At 58.8% G+C, this 18,356-nt stretch overlaps 3 protein-coding genes across 5 annotated transcripts in view; 1 reads left to right on the top strand and 2 right to left on the bottom strand.

Moving 5' to 3' along the window:
• Positions 1–18,356, top strand: part of LOC135404424 (class I histocompatibility antigen, F10 alpha chain-like) — a 538,949-nt gene that overhangs the window by 66,242 nt on the left and 454,351 nt on the right. The window lies entirely within an intron of this gene.
• On the bottom strand, positions 2,507–4,648 carry LOC135405993 (class II histocompatibility antigen, B-L beta chain-like). Its single transcript, XM_064640504.1, has 4 exons — positions 4,387–4,648; positions 3,605–3,874; positions 2,643–2,928; positions 2,507–2,513 (listed from the first exon to the last, which is right to left on the bottom strand). Exons 1-4 carry the CDS (start codon positions 4,469–4,471, stop codon positions 2,507–2,509), a joined length of 648 nt encoding a protein of 215 aa, XP_064496574.1. The 5' UTR covers positions 4,472–4,648.
• LOC135404416 (class I histocompatibility antigen, F10 alpha chain-like) lies at positions 11,418–18,187 on the bottom strand. Of its 2 annotated transcripts, none has more exons than XM_064639139.1 (7): positions 17,805–18,187; positions 14,728–14,991; positions 14,233–14,502; positions 13,671–13,943; positions 13,445–13,555; positions 13,308–13,346; positions 11,418–12,722 (listed from the first exon to the last, which is right to left on the bottom strand). In XM_064639139.1, the coding sequence occupies exons 1-7, from the start codon at positions 17,878–17,880 to the stop codon at positions 12,340–12,342; spliced, it is 1,416 nt and encodes a 471-aa protein (XP_064495209.1). In that variant the 5' UTR covers positions 17,881–18,187; the 3' UTR covers positions 11,418–12,339. The 2 variants fall into 2 exon arrangements, with proteins under 2 accessions (XP_064495209.1, XP_064495210.1); XM_064639140.1 differs by having other exon boundaries at positions 11,418–12,953; positions 17,805–18,172.

Below are 18,356 nucleotides of genomic sequence, written 5' to 3'. Positions count from 1 at the left end.
CATCAGTGACATCACAAAGACAGCAGTGACATCACAGGAACAGCAGTGACATCACAGGAACAGCAGTGACTTCACAGGAACAGCAGTGACATCACAGGTACATCGGTGACATCACAGAGAAATCGGTGACATCACAGAGAGAACAGTGATATCACAGCGACAGTGGTGACATCACAGAGACAGCAGTGACATCAAAGGGACAGCAGTGACATCACGGTGACGGTGGTGACATCACAGAGACAGTGGTGACGTCACAGAGACAGCAGTAACATCAAAGGGACAGCAGTGACATCACAGGGACACTGGTGACATCACAGGGATATCGGTGATGTCACAGGGAAGCCGTGACATCACAATGACAGCGGTGACATCACAGGGACATTGATGACATCACAGGGACAGGAATGACATCACAGAGACATCGGTGACATCACAAGGACATCAGTGACATCACAAAGACATCGGTGACATCACAGAGACAGTGGTGACATCACAGACACATTGGTGACATCATAGTCACAGCAGTTACATCACAGGGACATTGGTGACATCACAGAGACAGCAGTGACATCACAGGGACATCAATGACATCACAGAGAAAGCAGTGAAATCACAGGGACAGCGATGACATCAGAGGGACAGCATTGACATCACAGAGACATCGGTGACATCACAAAGACAACGGTGACATCACAGAGACAGCGGTGACATCACAGAGACATCACTGATGTCACAAAAACAGTGGTGACATCACAGAGACAACAGTGACATTACAGGGTCAGCAGTGACATCACAGAGACAACAGTGACATTACAGGGTCAGCAGTGACATCACAATGACAGCAGTGACATCAGAGAGACAGAGGTGACATCACAGGGACATCGATGATGTCACAGAGACACCGGCAAAATCACAATAACAGCAGTGACGTCACAGGGACAGCAGTGACATCCCAGGGACAGGAGTGACATCACAGAGACAGCGATGACATCACAGAGACATCGATGACATCACAGGAACATCAGTGACATCACCAGGACAGCAATGACATCACAGGGACATTGGTGACATCACAGGGACAGGAATGACATCACAGAGACAGTGGTGACATCAAAGGGAAAGCAGTGACATCACAGAGACATTGGAGACATCACAGAGACATTGGAGACATCACAGAGACATCGATGACATCACATATACATCGGTGACATCACAGAGACAGCAGTGACATCACAGGGATATCGGTGAAATCAAAGGGACATCCGTGACTTCAAAGGTACAGCGGTGACATGACAGGCACAGTAGTGACATCACAAAGACATCCATGACATCACAGAGACAGCAGTGACTTCACAGGCACATCAGTGACATCACAGGGACATTGGTGACATCACAAAGACTGCAGTGACATCACAGTCACAGCAGTGACATCACAGGGACAGCAGTGACTGTTACAACCCGCCCCAGGAAAAAGGCGGGGGGGTAACTCAGGTTTTATCAATAATTCCCTTGGGGTGGATTAAAGTGAAACGACACTAAATAATCGGTGTCTGAAAACATATTGACAAGGTTTATTTTAACAATTCTGTATCAACAGGTATGCCAGCATTTTGGGGGCTGTCATACAACAAGACCAACCTTTTGGGGGAGGAGAAAAATGCATAGGGGAGAGAAATATAGGGTAAGAGTAAGGGAGAGCAAGAAAAAAGAAAAGATAAGAGTGGTAAAAATGTAAATAGTCACCGCCCACTGGATCCAGCCATGTAAAAGGAATGGTCTTGATCCGCAGGTGGGGAGGGGAGAAGAAGGAAAAATCCCCCCCAAACCCCCAAAGTCACCAGTCAATATCCATATCCTTTGCACCTCCCCAAGGCGGGGAGTTGTTTTCATAGGGTGGTGTCCCCCTTTTTGGCGCGGAGTTCATGTGGAGGGCGTGGTAAACTCGGCTCTTCCCGCCTTTTCGGGGCTTGACATCTTCTGCACTGGAGGAGGGGGATGGGCCCAGTTACCCATCAGAAAGTCAAAAGCCTGCAGAAGTCTCTTAGAATGCATAAATCATTAACTGTTCCAGTCTCTGACACACCCCAAAGTGTGGGCAGGGCTGGACTGGGGGGTCCCGGCTGGGCCCGAGGCCACGGGGAGGGGCTGCGGCCGCTGGCGGCTCAGGAGCTCTGTGGGGAGAGAAAAGGGGGTGAGAGCAGGGTGGGGGGCAGGGCGGGCACAAAGGCTGTGGGCAAGGGGGGGGACAAAACCCCCGGGGACCCCCCTTTACCTTCTCCCACAGGTAGAAGCCGAGCCCCAGCGCCAGGAAGACCAAGCCCAAGACGAAGCCCCCGACCCCCACCAGGATCTTGCTGCGGACGGTGTCCGGTGGCATCTCTGGGGGGAGCCGGGGGGGTCAGCACCCCCAAAACCTCCTCCCACGCACCCCCCGGCACCCCACAGAGCCCGGCCCGCTCTCCCCCAGCCCACCCGGGGGACCCTCGAACCTCCTGCCAGTCCCTTCTCAGCCCCTGTAGGGATCCCACCCAGCCCCTCCCAGCCCCTTTAGGACACTCCAACCCTCTCCCAGCACCCCCAGCACCCACCAAACTCCCTCCCAGTCGCCCCCAGTGTGCCCCCGGTGCTGGGGGAGCCGGGCCGTACCCCAGTGCCGGCTGAGGGGGTGCTCCAGGCTGACGTGCTCCACCTGGCAGCTGTAGGTGACCCCGCGCCGGGGGGGGATTTCCAGCAGCACCAGCACCTGGTAGCTCCAGTCCCCGTTGGGGACCACGTCGGTGGCCACCACGTGCTCTGGCAGCTCCTGCCCATCCTGGAACCACCGCACCTGCACCGGCGCAGGGTAGAAATCCATCACGGAGCAGAGCAGGCGGCCGGGGCCGGGCTGGGAGCTCGACGGCACCAGCGAGATGGACACGCTGGGGGGCACTGGGAGGGACGGGGGAGACACTGGGCTGAGCTGGGGGGCACTGGGAGGGAGGGGAGAGGACTTGTAGGACATTGGTAGGTATTGGGATGGCAGTGGGAGGGACTGGGAATAGAGTGGGGGAGAGGGGGCTGGGCTGAGGGGACACTGGGGAGAGAGTTGGGAGGTGTGGGAGTGAAGTGAGAACGACTGGGAATGGAGTGAGAGGATCTGGGAATGGAGTGACGGGGACTAGGAATGACTGGAAATGACTGCAAAGGACTGGGAATGACTGGTGTGGACTGGGAAGGAAGCGATGGGGACTGGGAGGCTGAGTCCTGGGGAGGGAATTCTTTGGTTTGGGTCTGCCTGGCAACTGGAGCGTCATCAGAGAGACGCGCTGGGATTGGCTGAGGGGCGTGAGCTCGGTGGCCCCAGCGGGGTGGAGACGGCGGGGGGGGCACTGGGAGAGGCTGGGATGGACTGGGATGGAGTGAGAAAAAGTGGAATGGACTAGGAGAGACTAGGGGGCATTGGAAGGACTGGGAGAGACAGGAAAGAACTGGGAAGGGGCAACAGGCCAAGGGAAGGGCACAGGGAGGGCTGAGGGGTCTGGGATGATTCCCAGGGAGGGTTTGAAGGGCTCCAGGGTCATTCCCGGGGCAGGGGTTGAGGGGACCAGCTCTGCCCCACGCTCACCTCTCCTCTCCAGGATGAAAGGAGCACCAAGTTTGTAGTTGTGCCGGCAGAGCCTGTCCACTTCACCCCGTTCGTACTCCAGAATTACGGGGTTGCTGTTCCATTGCCTGGCCCAGAATTCTCCGTCCGGGGTGTCCCCCACATAGACCCCCACATCGCTGTCGAAGTGGGCGTACTGCTCCCGGTTGTAGATGTACCTGTCCACGTACCTCACCCGCTCGGTGCCGTTGATGAAGTAACACTCGGCCTTTCCCATCCACTGGAACACCCCTGTGTGTGCAGGACACGGGTCAGGGGGTGCCCCGTCCCCCCCCCCATCATCCCCATCCCCCCAAAGCAGGCTGGGAGCTCAGGGGGCCACCCCGGACCCCCCTTTCCCATCCCCTCTGCCCCACGGACGCCCCAGCACCGGCTCTTGGCTGGGGGGGAACCCCCCCATCAGCCCCCGGGGATGGACAAGGGTGGCTGGGGACCCCCCCACTGCGGATTCGACCCCCCCAGAGCCCCAAGGAACCGCTCCAGGGCTCAAGAAACACCCAGGGACCCCCATGGCACCCCTCTGCCTGCTCTCCCACCCACCCCTTTCCCCCCTCTCCCACCCCTTTCCCACTGTCCCCACAATCCCCAGACCCCCCAACCTCACTTTGGGGTTCCCATCACCCTCCCACTCACTCTGGGCCTTCCGACCCCCCTCCCACTCACTTTTGGGGCTCCCATCCCCTCTTTTCTCCCCTCTTTCCCCCCTTTCACACCCGACCCCCCTGCCCGCCCCCCCCGCTCACCCGACAGCTCCTCGCCCGCAGCCGGGGGGGCTCCCAGCACCACCAGCACCGCCAGCACGGCCCCAGTTCCCCGCACACGCTCCATGCCCAGCGCCGGACAGCTGCTGACAGCCCAAAACCAGCCGGGCGGCGCCGTTTTGGGGGGTTTGGGGCGCGCTGGGCTTGGCTGAGGGCGCAGTTGGGGCCCTTTTTTCGAGGCGTCTTCCCGGCGACTGATGAGTCATCAGCGCGGCGCGCTGGGATTGGGCGCGGGCGGCGTGGGCGCTTTGGGATTGGCTGAGGGCCCTTGGGGGCCCCCGCGGCAGCCCCGGGGCTGGGGGGTTCGGGGGGGTCCGTGGGTTCCGGGGAGGGGGGAGCTCAGGGCCCACCAAAAATGCCCAGTCAGGGCTACCAAAGCTCAGGGCAATCCAAAAACGGGCATCCAGGACTCCTGGGGCTTAAGTGAGCCTTAAACAGAGGATAAAGTTGTCCCTGAGCTCGGAGTTGCCCAAAACAAGAGGCAGATGAGGAGCTGAGGGTGCCCAATTTCCGGATTTTTGATTGTATCCAAATCCCTCTTTTCCAGGACTTTTGGGGACCTGGAGCTTCTCCGCATTTGGGGGCTTGGTCTGGGACTGTCCAGTCCCCTCTTTTCCAATATTTTGGGCTCTGGACGTGCCCAAGCAAACTTTCTCGGGGATTTTTAGGGTCTGAGAGTGCCCCAACCCCCTATTCCCATGAGTTTTATGGTCTAGGAGTGTCCAAGCCCCTCTTTTCCAATATTTTGGGGTCAGGGAGTGCCCCAACCACGATGTTCCTGTAACTTCTGGGATCTAGGAGAGCCCCCATGTTCCCAAGATTTTTGGGGTCTGAATGTCCCCAAAAGCCCTGTTCAAAGGATTTTGTGGGTCTGGAAGTGCCCAACCCCCCCCCCCCCCCCGTTCCTGGGATTTTCAGAACCCCCTCACTGCCCCCCAATAACAGGGACTGCAGAGAACTGGAAAGCTTTACTGGGAACACTGGGAGCAGCCGACTGGGGTGTGAACAAAAGCAGGGCCGGGGGGGACACACGACCCCCCCAAAGTGCAGGCGGGGCTGGACTGGGGGGTCCCGGCTGGGCCCGAGGCCACGGGGAGGGGCTGCGGCCGCCGGCGGCTCAGGAGCTCTGTGGGGAGAGAAAAGGGGGTGAGAGCGGGGTGGGGGAACTGAGGGGACACTGGGATACACCGAGACCTGGACTGGAGCCAGCGGGACCAGAACTGGGGCAACTGGGATCATACTGGGAGCAACTGGGAGCATGTTGGGGGCAACTGGGATATACTGGGAGTGTCTGGGAGTGAGTGGAACCATAACAGGGGTGAATGGGAGTAACTGGAACCACGCTGGGGGCAACTGGGGTCATCCTGGGAGCAGCTGGGCCCCTGCTGGGCTCATACTGGGATCGGACTGGGATCTTAAAGGGAGAGACTGGGTCAATCCTAGAGACAACTTAGAGCAACTGGGATCACACTGGGAGAAACTGGGAGCAACGGGGACCATGCTGGGGAGTACTGGGACCATACTGGGATCATAGTTGGAGAGCTTGACCCATGCTAGGAGAAATTGGGGACACAGTGAGGGTGACTGGGGTCATACTGGGGATGACTGGGATCAAACGAGTCGTACTGGAAGTGTCTGCAAGTTACTGGGATTGTACTGAGGGTGACTGGACTCATAGTGGGATCATACTGGGAGCAACTGGGACCACCTTGGGGGCAACTGGGATCCTATTGGGAGTGACTGGGATCCTAGTGGGAGTGACCAGGGTCATACTGGAACCATCCTGGGAGTGACTGTCAGTGACTGGGATCATATTGGGCATAACTGGAAGTATTCAGGGGGGAACTGGGAGCCAGTGGGGCCATGCTGGAAGTATGGTGGAACTGGGAGTAACTGGGAGTGACAGGGTGCATGCTGGAGGCAACTGGCATAGACTGGGAGTGACTGGGATCATACTGATGGGAACTGGAAGCATCCTGGGGCAAGTGGAAGTAACTGGGTAGGACTGTGAGCATGCTGAGGGCAACTGGGATCTACTGGGAGAGTCTGCAACCATCCTGGGGGTGACTGGGAGCACACTGGGAGTGACTGGATCTACAGTGGTGCAACTGGGATTGGCTGGGACCATGGTGGGGGAAGACTGGGATCATACTTGGATTGACTGGATCTGTGCTGGAGGCAGCTGGGAGCAGCTTGGCCCATGCTGGGGACAACTGTGATTGTACTGGGATAATACTGGGATATTACTGGGATCAGACTGGGATCAGACAGGGATCATACTGGAAGCAGCTGGGTCTCTGCTCAGGGCAACTGGGAGCAACTGGGATAACAGTGGAAAAACTGGGAGCAACTAGGACTACACTGGGAGTGACTGGGAGTGGCTGTGAGAAACTGGGATTATGCTGGCAGCTACTGGGAGCAACTGGGGGTGAGTGGGACCACATTGACTGCAACTGGGATATACTGGGAGAGACCAGGAGTGACTGGGATCATACTGAGACTGACTGGGATCATAGTGGGAGTGACTGGGAGTGCCAGGGATCATACTGGGAGCAACTGGAACCATAGTCAGTGACTGGGAGGAACTGGGAGCCTGCTGGGGGCAAATGGCTTTATCCTGGGAGTGCCAGGGCATGTCTGGGTTCATCCTGGGTGTGAGTGCCACCATCTGGGGTGTCACTGGGATCCTACTGGGATGGTCCTGGGAGGGACTGGGAGGGAGTTGAACTTGACTGGGGTGACTGGGAGCAACTGGGACCATGCAGGGGGTAACTTGGATCCTACTCGGAGAGACTGGTATCATACCGGGAGTGACTGGGATCATAGTGGGATGATACTGGGCATGACTGAAAGTGACTGAGATGATACTGGGGTTGACTGGGAGCCTGTTGGAGTCAAGTGGGATCTGCTGGGAGTGACTGGAAGCACAGAAGGGGTGAATGGGAGCAACCGGAACCACACGGGGGGCAACTGGGATCATACTGGAAGCAACTGGGACCACCTTGGCAGTAACTGGGATCCAATTGGGAGTGACTTGGAGCCTATTGGGAGTGACTGGGAGTGACTGGGATCCTAGTGGGAGTGACCAGGGCCATACTGGAACCATCCTGGCAGTGACTGTCAGTGACCGGGATCATACTGGGAGTGAGTGGAACTACACAGGGTGGAACTGGGAGCCAGTGAAGCCATGCTGGAAGTATGGTGGAACTGGGAGTAACTGGGAGTGACAGGGTGCATACTGGAGGCAACTGGCATAGACTGAGAGATACTGGGATCGTACTGATGGGAACTGGAAGCATCCTGGGGAAAGTGGAGGTAACTGGGTATGACTGTGAGCATGCTGAGGGCAACTGGGATATACTGGGAGAGTCTGGAGCCATCCTGGGGTGACTGGGACCACAATGGGGGTGACTGGGAGTGGCCGTGAGCAACTGGAATCATGCTGGTAGCTACTGGAAAGGACCGGGAGTGAGTGGGACCACACTGGGGGCAATTGAGATATAATGGGAAACACCAGAATTGACTGGGATTATACTGGGACTGACTGGGAGCAACTGGGACCTTGCAGGGGGTAACTTGGATCCTACTAGGAGAGAATGGAATAAGACTGGGAGTGACTGGGATCATGCTGGGATCAGACTGGGTGTGACTAAAAGTGACTGAGATCATCCTGGGGGTGACTGGGCCCATCCTGGGGGTGACTGGGCCCATCTGGGGGTGACTGGGCCCATCCTGGGGGTGACTGGGAGCCCCTGGGCCCGTGCTGGGAGCCCCTGGGCCCCCCTGGCTGGAACTGCTTTCCCTCCTGCGGGTTCTTGGCAAAGGCCCCAAAGCACAAACTCTGCTCCGAGCCCTCGGGGCGTTTCCTCCCTTTGGGCAGCAGCAGCTCCTGAGCCCTGAACAGGCTCCTGTCCCCTGCAAACACTTCACCTGCCTTTGACCTGGGAGCTCTCAGTGACTCACACATTTACTGAATGTTTAAACTCGGCTTTTTCTCTTATTTTTCTTCCTTTTTTTGTCTTTCTTTCCTCTTTATCCTTTCTAAAATTCCCTCTCCCCTCTCTTTCCCTCCCCTCCCTGTTCCCTTCCCCTCCCTCTGTTCTTTGTGCCGCAACCATGACCCAGTTGCTCCCAGTATGATCCTGGTCACTGACTGTGACTCCCAGGATGGTTCATGTATGGTCCTGGTCACTCCATTATTATCCCAGTCACTCCCAGTCACTCCCAATAGGATCCCAGTTGCCCCCAAGGTTGTCCCAGTTGCTCCCAGTACCCCCCAGGATGGTTCCTTTCGCTCTCAAGGACTCCCAGTCTGAGTCCAGTATGGCCCCAGGCACTTTCAGTCACTGCCTGGAGGAGGCCTTTTGCCCCTGCATGGTCCCAGTTGCTCCCAGTACGATCCCACTATGAGTCCAGTCACCCCCAGTATGATCCCAGGAACTTGCAAACACTTCCAGTATGAATCCAGTTTGTTCCCAGTCATCCCCAGTATGGTTGCAGTGCTTCTCACATACTCCCAGTAGTATTGCAGTCACTCCCAGGATGGTCCCAGTATGAGCCCAGCAGGGACCCAGCTGCTCCCACTCTGATCCCAGTTGCCCCAGTGTGGTTGCTCCAGGATGGATCAGGAATGGGGAGCCCTTTGTGCCCCCCCTTGTGTCACCCTGTTCTGAGGGAGCTTTGGGGAGACATCTGCACCCCAACACAGCATCCAACACATCCCAAAGTGTGCTGGGACCCCTTTGAACCTGGGAATTGAGGGGAACCATGGAAAACCCTTGTCATAAAGAAAATTGGGTGACCTGAGTCCTGGATGCTTTTAGGAAAGAGGTCTAAACATTTCTTGAAGAATGGAGGGGGGTGACTTTTTTATTCTTGACCTTTCCAGTTCTCCATTTGGGGGCAGGATGTCCTCTGGGCCAATGTTTTGTTCCCTTTGCAGTGAGTGCAGCCTCAGAGGGCTGAGCCCTCTCTGGCTGGGCTTGGCCTCTCCTGCAGAGACTCAGGCCTGGCTGGGCTGCCCCAGGCAGACGCTGCAGGAAGAAGAGCTCAGGCCGCCTGGCTCTGGTGTCCCTGGGGCTCAGCCTGTGCCCCATTGCTGTGCAGGGGCTGAGCCCCACCTCTGCCTCGGGGCCTTGGCCAAAGGGCTGGCAAGGAAGAGGCCCAGCAGCCTTGGGGCCTGCCCAGCTTTCCTCCTCCCTGGGGGCTCTCAGTCCTCCCCTGACACCGTGTGGGCCCAAGGCCTTGCTGGCTTCGGGCTCACGGCCCGCCGGCACCATCCCAGCGGCCTGACCCCCCTCCTTCCCCTCTCTCCAGCCTCTCCTGCCTTTTCTGGCAAGGGGCCATCCAAGGAAAACCCCGGTTCTCAGCAATGGCACCTGTGGCACGGCTGCAAGGCTCGAGTGGGCCAGGCAAGAGCAGGAGCACCGAGAGCCTGAGGAGCCAGGAGATGCCCTGGCTGGGCATCGTGCTGCTGCGGGACGAGCTGACACCTCTGCACAGTCTCTGCCCGTCCCTGCCAGCCGACTTCTGCCCAGGCTCTGGGCACGGGGACGCAGCACTGACAGTTTTCAGCCACCGCGCTGTTCCACAGAGGCTGTGATGTCACAAGGCCCTTGCCTGGCAGCCAGGAGATGGGCAAGGCAAGGCAAGGACGGAGCCTCGGAGCCACCAGCACGCTGTCCCCAAAGGCTGGGCTGGCACAGAAGCCCAGAGTCCATGAGCTTGGCAGAGACTTGTGAGATCAACCGGCGTCCAGCCTACGCCCCATCCCCAGCACGTCAAGCAGAGCACGGCACTCAGTGCCATGGCCAGTCTTTGCTTAAACACCTCCAGGGACGCTGACTCCACCACCTCCCTGGGCAGCCCATTTCAATACCTAATCCCTGTTTCTCTCCAAAAAGTCCTGCTCCTGTCCCTGACAAACAGTCCCTGACAGGCAGGTCCTCGTGTCCTCTTGTCCTGTCGCCTGTTGCCTCGGAGAAGGGGCTGACCCCCACCTGGCTCCAGCCTCCTGTCAGGAAGTTGTGGACAGGGAGAAGGTCAGCCCCGAGCCTCCTCTTCTCCAGCTTGGAGAAGCCCAGCTCCCTCAGCTGCTCCTCACAGGCCATGCACTGCAGACCCTTGCCCAGCTCCATTGCCCTACTCTCCACCCACTGCAGCCCCTCAAGGTTCTCCCTGAATTGAGGGGCCCAGAGCTGGACACAGCACTCCAGGGGTGGCCTCACCAGTGCCCAGTCCAGCAGAAGCATCACTGCCCTGCTCCTGCTGCCACACTCTTTCTGATCCAGGCCAGCCTGCCCTTGGCCTTCTTGCCCACCCGGGCACCCGCTGGCTCAGGTTCAGCCTCTGTCCACCAGCACCCCCAGGGCCTCTCCCACGGGGACCCTTTGCAGCTCCTCTGCCCCTGGCCTGGAGCTGCAGAGGGTTCTTGTGGCCAGAGGCCCCAAAGGCACCAAAGGCACTCTTGAACCTCATGCCCACGGGCTCGGCCCAGAGGTCCAGCCTGGCCAGGTCCCTCTGCACAGCCTTCCTACCCTCCAGCACATCCACCCTGCAAGCCAGCTTGGGGTCCTCTGCCAATTTGCTCATGGAAGACTCAATGCCCTCCTGCACATCCCCACGAAAAATAGGCAACAGGACTGGGCCTGTTCCCCAACAAGTTCTAGTGCTTGACAAAGGAGCCCACCCAGCAGTGGGGAGAAACTGCTGGCAGGAGATTGAATGGGGGCAATAGACAATGGATGATGGACAAGTTCTGGGCCATGGCCATTTGTTAGAAAAACAAAGTAAAAGTTTAAGGCCTGCCATATTTCAGTGGTCAGAGACCTGGCAGAGAAATCTATTTTTGAGACCTGGACACCAAGAAGGCAGAATTTCTAAACCACAAAGACCCTTAGAGAAACCAGAGACAAAGACAAAACTAACACAGACAGTTACTGAGGCTCTCCCTATCTAGGGAAAAGACAGTTCCTTTGGATACATGTCTGGAGTAAAGACAAGTGCCAGAAATATTCAAACACAAAAAATATCTTTTATTACACTGAGAATAATAATAATAATCATCTTAGCAAAGAGAATCAAGAACTAAAAAAGGATATAACATATCTTATTGTGTGGCCTTAAAAACAAATACTACAAACAGCATTTAATACAGTATTAACTAGTGAAAAAAGGGGGTTAAAGGGATACCAAAAAAGGTGTCTTAACACAATATTATGGATAACTATTAACACAATATTGGTTAGTAAAAAGGGAAATTAAAGGGAAATACTGTGAACAACTTATTTATGTAACAATATTCAAAAATAAAATGGGAATTAAAGTGACACTAAAGGGATATTAAAAAGTCTGTTCTCTCAGTTGCTTCCTGTCAATAAACTGTGCTTACCACACAGACAGGCCAGGGCTGTCAGGATCTGCAGCAGCTGGTCGGTGCCCGTGCTTAGCGGGCGTCCCCGCGGAGCCACAGTCTCGGTGGCAGGATGAGGATCGCTCAGCTCAGCAGTCCCGACACCCCATTTTATCAGTTCCACATTACACCACGTAGGGCCAGTACCCAGTATAAGGTGATGCCTGAATGGCAGCCAAACCCCGCCTGATCATCACCTCATGGCAACAGTCTGTGCCTGCCCTACTTGTAGGGCAAGGGGCCAGCGACCCCTGCCCACACCATCTTCCTCCCATCATCATCTTTCTCACCCCTATGCATGACCTCTACCATTGTGTTTCAAGGGTAGATGTATCCATCTTGCAGTATGTGGCAAAACCAAGGAAGAACTCAGCTCTGATAACAGGGGATATCAAGCTGACTTGCTAAAAAGCACAGTGGACCTTCCAATTAGCTTGTGCCATGAAGTTACATTGTACCATACTCTGGTTGGTTTCACATCCTAATATGATTCCTTTCTCACGCCTCTATGCTCCATTGATCATCTAATTCAAAAGTACCCCCCTTACACTTTGATCCATTGGGGGTGAGGGAGGGAAGTCCCCACACTCAGGGAAGTTATGAGTTATTATATCCATGGACAATGTCCCGGGCCATGCCACGAACCCCCAACGTTTCCCAGGCCTGCCCAGAGTTCCCGTGAGGGGCAGGGAAAAGGCTTTTATCCACCTTCCAAGATTGGCAGAGGGGGGGATGGGCTTTGATGGGCCATGCCATGAACCCCCAACACCTCGGACAGCCCAGAGCAGAGTTCCTGTGAGGGGCCTGGTAAACTCAGCTCTTCTCTCCTTTCCAGGGCTTGACACCTTCAGCAGCACTGGAGGGGGAGATGGGCCCAGCTGCCCATCAGAGGGATAATGCCAAAGTCCTACAAAAGCCACCAAAAGTCTCCTGGCAACCCCAGAATGCAGAAATCATTGACTGTTTCAGTCTCTGACAGTTTCACACAGGAAAAAGCAGGAAGTTGATCCATCGGGAAGAGCCGCAGGGGGGCCGGGGTGGGTGGGAGCAGCGGGATGAGCTCTGCCAGCAGCTCCTGCCTTTCCACAGGGAGAGGGAAGGGACGGATCCAGCTCCGGGATCACTCAGGCTGTGATTCCTGCTGGGATGAGAGTGGGGAAAGGAGTCACCATGTCCCTGTTCCCATCCCAGGGGATGGAGCTGGCTGTGGAGCCCAGGGAGAGTAGGAACTGCTCTGGATTCCCTCCTGATCCTGCTCTGTCCATCCCACGCCAATCCCACTCCATCCATCCCACCCCAATCCCACCCCAGAATCCAGCCCTGATCCCAGTCCACAATTCCACCTGAGCCCACTCTGGAATCCTGCCCTGAGCTGGAATCCCCTTCCAATCCCGCTCCAGCCATTAGGCCCCCATTCCCCTCTGGAATCCCGGCATCCATCCTGGGAATCCTGCCCAGAGGATCTGGATCCACACACGCTGCTGGGACTCACTGGTGGGCGCGGGGTCGTATCCATTCCCCTCCCTCTTCCCTATGGAAAGAAAGTGGGATCAGCACCCGTGGCACAGGATCCCCGGAATGCTGCCGGGCGGATCCGTGCCCCTTCCCGACCCCCATCCCGGGAGTTACCGGATCGGAGCTTCCAGACACCGACTCCCACGAGGCCGATGATGATGATGATGGCAGCGATGACGGACACAGCCACCAACACCGGGCTGGAATTCCAGATGGATTTCGGCTCTGGGAAGGGCAGGAGGGGGAAGAGGGGGAGGGTTACCCCCATCCCGCTGTCCCACACTCCCAAATTCCTCCTTCCCAAACCCCTAGTTCCCCCATTGCCCGTTCCCAGCCTCACCCCAGGCGAAGATCCCGGGCTCCGGCATTCCGGCGTGCTCCACCCGGCACCGGTACTGCTCCCGCTCCCCCGGCAGCGCCTCGATCCTGGCCCAGCTGTGGAAGGTGCCGTCGCTGTTGGGAACGATCCCGCCCCACTCCGTCTCCTGATCCCGCACTTCATCCCCCTTCAGCCAGTTGATCCCGATCATCCCGGGGTAGAATCCGTACGCGCGGCAGGACAACGTCAGGATCCCGTGTTCCTCTTTCCCGGACACGTGGACATCGGGGGGCTCTGGAATGGGATAACGGTGAGATCCATGCATGGAATTCCCATGGGAATGGGACAACAGTGGGATCCATCCATGGAATTCCCATGGGAATGGGATTGGAGTGAGATGCACCCACAGAAGTCCCACTGGAATGGGACAACAGTGGGATACGTGCATGGAATTCCCATGGGAGTTGGATGACTCAGATTCATCCACAGAATTCCCACAGGAATTCCCATGTTCCTCAGTTCCACCCTCCCAAATCCCACATTCCCAAATCCCACATTCCCATGGGAATTCTGTCTCCCTCACCTTTGTGCTCCAGTGCCTCCCGCCCGTATCCGATGTATTTCTGGAGCCATTCCGCACATCTCTGTGCCAGGTCAGGCTGAAGAGCCTCGTACCCTTCGGATTTCCATTTCCTCTCGGTGATCCGGGCAGCTCCATCGGCCGCCACGAAGGTCCCGGTCTCCGGGGAGAAGGAGATGAAATCCTGCCCATCGTAGCCGTGCCGAAGGGTTCTGCGGACGCTCCCGTCGGACAGGAGGTCACAGCCTTTAAGCCATTGTGCCGTGTGGAGACCTGGGGGGAGGGATCAGACCCACTGAGACCCTGGAATTGTGTCCCAGCCCCACAGACCCCATTTCATCCCTATGGAGCCCCAGAGTCTGATGCAGACCCACAGAGCCTCATCCCAGTCCTTGGAGCACCTTGGATCCACATCCCAGCCCCACAGATCCCATCCCAGCCCCACACATCCCATCCCAGCCCCACACATCTCCCCATTCCCCAGCTCCCCCCACTCACCCCCACTCCAGTTGTACCGATCACGCCCTACACCCAGGTTGTGGGCAGCCACGAGCCGGTTCCTCTCACTGATCTGGGTCTGTCCATCCCAATATCCCAGCTCGGCTCCGGCCGCCATCCACGGCGTCAGCGGCTCCGCCCGGCCCCGCTCGCTGTCGTAGCGCGTGAAGGGGATCCCATCCACGTATCCCAAGGCCATGTATTGAGGGATCCCTGGGCTGGGCTCTGTCACCGCCACATCCAGGAGACGCATGGAGTGGAGAACTGGGGGGACACGGAGATTTGGGGGGTCTGGGGGCGTCCAGGGGTCGAGGAAAGGGGGAACTGGGAGAGCTGGGAGAGCCGGGAAGGGGGTTTGGGGATCCAAGGGCCAAGGAAAGGAGGGTGTAGGGACTGGGAGAGGTGGGATGGGGCATCCAGGGGTCCCTGTGCCCAGGGAAGGGGGACCTGGGGGGCCCCAGTGTTGAGGACAATGGGGTCTGGTGTCTGGGAAAGGCAGGAATGGGGGTCCAGAGGGTCTCAGAGTCAAGGAAAAGGGGGATCTGGGCTCCAGAAGAGGCAGGATGGCCTGGAAAGGGGGTGTAGGGGGGTGTTGGTGCAGGATAAGGTTTGTTCCAGGGGGGGTCCTGGTGCCCAGGAATTGCGGTCGAGGGCGTTCCCGGTGTCTGGGACCCCCCCCCGTGGGAAGTACAGGGAGTGGAGAACTGAGGGGTCACAGAGATTGGAGAGTTTGGGGGGTCCAAGGGTCAAGGAATTAGAACTGGGAGAGCTGGGAAGGGTCCAAGGTTCAAGGAAAGGGGGGGCTGGGACTGGGAGAGGCGGGATAGGGGATCCAGGGGGTCCCTGTGCCCAGGAAAGGGGGGTCCAGTGATCCCCAGTGTTGAGGAAAGTGGGGTCTGGGGGCTGGGAAAGGCAGGACTGGGAGTCTAGGGGGTCCCAGGGTCAAGGAAAAGGGAGGATCAGGGGGCTGGGAGAGGCGGGATTGGCAGGAAAAGGAGCACAGGGGGGTATTTGTTGAGGATAAGGGGATTCAGAGGGGTCCTGGAGCCAGGGATGAGGGTTCAGGGGGTCCTGGTGCAGGATAAGGGTGTTCAGAGAGGTCCCAGTGTCCAGAAATGGAGGTTCAGGGGGGTTCCCCTGCCCGGGAATGAGTGTTCAGGGGGTCTCGGTGCCCAGGAATGGAAATGAGGAACCAGATAAGGAGGTTTAAGGGGGTCTTGGTGCGGAGAGAGAGGGTGCAGGGGGGTTCCAGTAACCAAAATTGGAGGTTGAGGGGGGGTACCCTGCCCGGGAATGGGTGTTCAGAAGGGTCTCCTTCCGGGAATGGGGGCTCAGGGGGCTCCCGTGCTCAGCAATCGGGATTCAGGGGGTCCCGGTGCTGAGGGAGAGGGTGCAGGGGGGTCCCGGTGCCCGGAAATGGAGGTTCAGGTAAGTGCCGGTGCCCGGGAATAAAGGCTGAGGAGTTGCCCGTTCCGGGGGTCCCACTTACCCTCGGGCTGCCCCCCCGAGACCCCCAGGAGCGCCAGGAGCGCCCCCAGCCCCAGCGCTGGAGCCATCGCGCTGCTCCGCTGGCCCCGCCCACACAGCAGCGTCCGGCGCCGCTACTTCTTCTGCACCAATGGCAACCCGACTCGGCCGTGACGTCACCAGTCACCGGGCAGATCCCGCCGCCGCAGGTTGGGAGACGCGACAGTGCCCGAGGCAGCGCGGGGGAGGGGAGGGGACGGGGGAATTCCTGGGAACTGACCGGAATGTCCTTTGGGAGCCCTGCTGGGACCACCCTGAGTCCTCCTGAGACCCTCTGCAACCCTCCGCGGCCACGTCTTGCGTGGGCTCCAGGGGGTCTCAAAGTCAAGGCTCTGCCCGGAGCCGAGCTGGCCAGGGAGCGCCCACCGGGGGGATTTAAGGCAGTGCCCGCGTTTCGGTCCTGTCCAGCCCGGTCGCTGTTGGCCAGGGGCCCGTGCTGGCTGCTGGCCCCGCTCCTCGCTCCGTCCCGCTCGTGTCCCACCTCCCTGCTCTGCTGCTCGGCTCGGATCCGCTCTGCTCCCCACCCGCTTCCCTCCAGCGCTGCTTCCCTGCCTGCCCGAGCCTGACTGCACCCGCTTCTCTCCCTGGGCTGGGAACCTTTCTGCACTTTCCTTTGGCAGCCTTTCCTTTTCCTCATCTCTCCTTCTTCTCCTCCCCCCCTCGCTTTTACCGTTCCTTATTGGTACCAATAAAGTCAGTTGTGTGTGTGAGACCCAGCATTTGGAGGTTTGGGCCTTAATCTCGCCTTGGAAGGAATCATCTAAAAGAACCAGGTTACACCCCCTGTCCGGTCTGTAACAGGGTCCCAGGGTCAGGAGAAGGGGGGGAGGGCACTGGGAGAGGTGGGATGGAGATTCAGGGGGTCCCTGTGCCCAGGAAAAGGGGGGTCCAGGGGTGGCTGATGTTGAGGAAAACGGGGTCTGGGAAAGGCAGGAATGGGGGTCCAGGGGGTCTCAGGGACAAGGAAAAGGGAGGATGAGGGGGCTGGGAGAGGCAGGATTGGCAGGAAAAGGGGCACAGGGAGGTATTTGTTGAGCATAAGGGGGTTCAGAGGGGTCCTGGTGCAGGAGTTGGGGGTCCAGGGGGGTTCCTGTGCCCAAGAATGGGGGTCCAGGGGGGTCCCAGGACTCAGGAATGGGGCTCCAGAGGCATCCCTGTGCCCGGGAATGGAGGTTGAGGGAGGTTCCCATGCCCGGGAACGGGTGTTCAAGGGGGTCTCGGTGCCCAGGAATGGAAATGAGGCGGTCCCGGTGCCGCATAGGGAGGTTTAAGGGGGTCCCGGTGCAGAAGGAGAGGGTGCAGGGGGGTCCCGGTGCCCGGAAATGGAAGTTCAGGGGGGTCCCGGTACCCAGGAGTGGGTGTTCAGGGGGGTCTCCTTCCGGGAATGGGGGCTCAGGGGGTTCCCGTGCTCAGCAATCGGGATTCAGGGGGTCCCGGTGCTGAGGGAGAGGGTGCAGGGGGGTCCCGGTGCCCGGAAGTGGAGGTTCAGGGAAGTGCCGGTGCCCGGGAATAAAGGCTGAGGAGTTGCCCGTTCCGGGGGTCCCACTTACCCTTCGGCTGCCCCCCCGAGACCGCCAAGACCCCCAGGAGCGCCAGGAGCGCCCCCAGCCCCAGCGCTGGAGCCATCGCGCTGCTCCGCTGGCCCCGCTGGGCGCAGTTCGGGAGACGCGAAAGCGAAAGTGGCCGAGGGAGCGCGGGGGGCGGGCCCGGGGGAATTGCCGGGAATGCCCCGGGATCCCCTTCGGGACCCCTCCCGGCACCGGCCCGGGTCCCCCCGCCACCCCCGGGCCCCCTGGACGGGCCCGAGCGGCGGGACCCCCGGGCCGGGCCGAGCTGAACTCGCGGGCCCTGCGCTTAAACTCGGCCTTAAAGGCGCCGCTTTGGGGCCAAAGCGGGGGAAGCGCCGCGATCAGCGGATGCCGCGGGGGCGGGGGGCGATCTCCCTGGGCCAGTGCCCGCCCTGGGCAGCCCCCACCGCCCCCCGCAGGGGTCCCGGGGTCAAGGCAAAGGGGGGCTCCCAAAGCCCCTGCCAGGGGGGAGCGGGAGCTGGGGCAGGAGCTCCGTGGGGAGAGAAAAGGGGGGGACAGCGGGATGGGGGTCCC

Source organism: Pseudopipra pipra, chromosome W (genome assembly GCF_036250125.1).
Source record: "Pseudopipra pipra isolate bDixPip1 chromosome W, bDixPip1.hap1, whole genome shotgun sequence".
In the NCBI taxonomy this organism is placed as follows: Eukaryota; Metazoa; Chordata; class Aves; order Passeriformes; family Pipridae; genus Pseudopipra; species Pseudopipra pipra.
The sequence above is the reverse complement of the archived record's forward strand: the minus strand, read 5'-3'. Positions and strand labels throughout refer to the sequence as shown.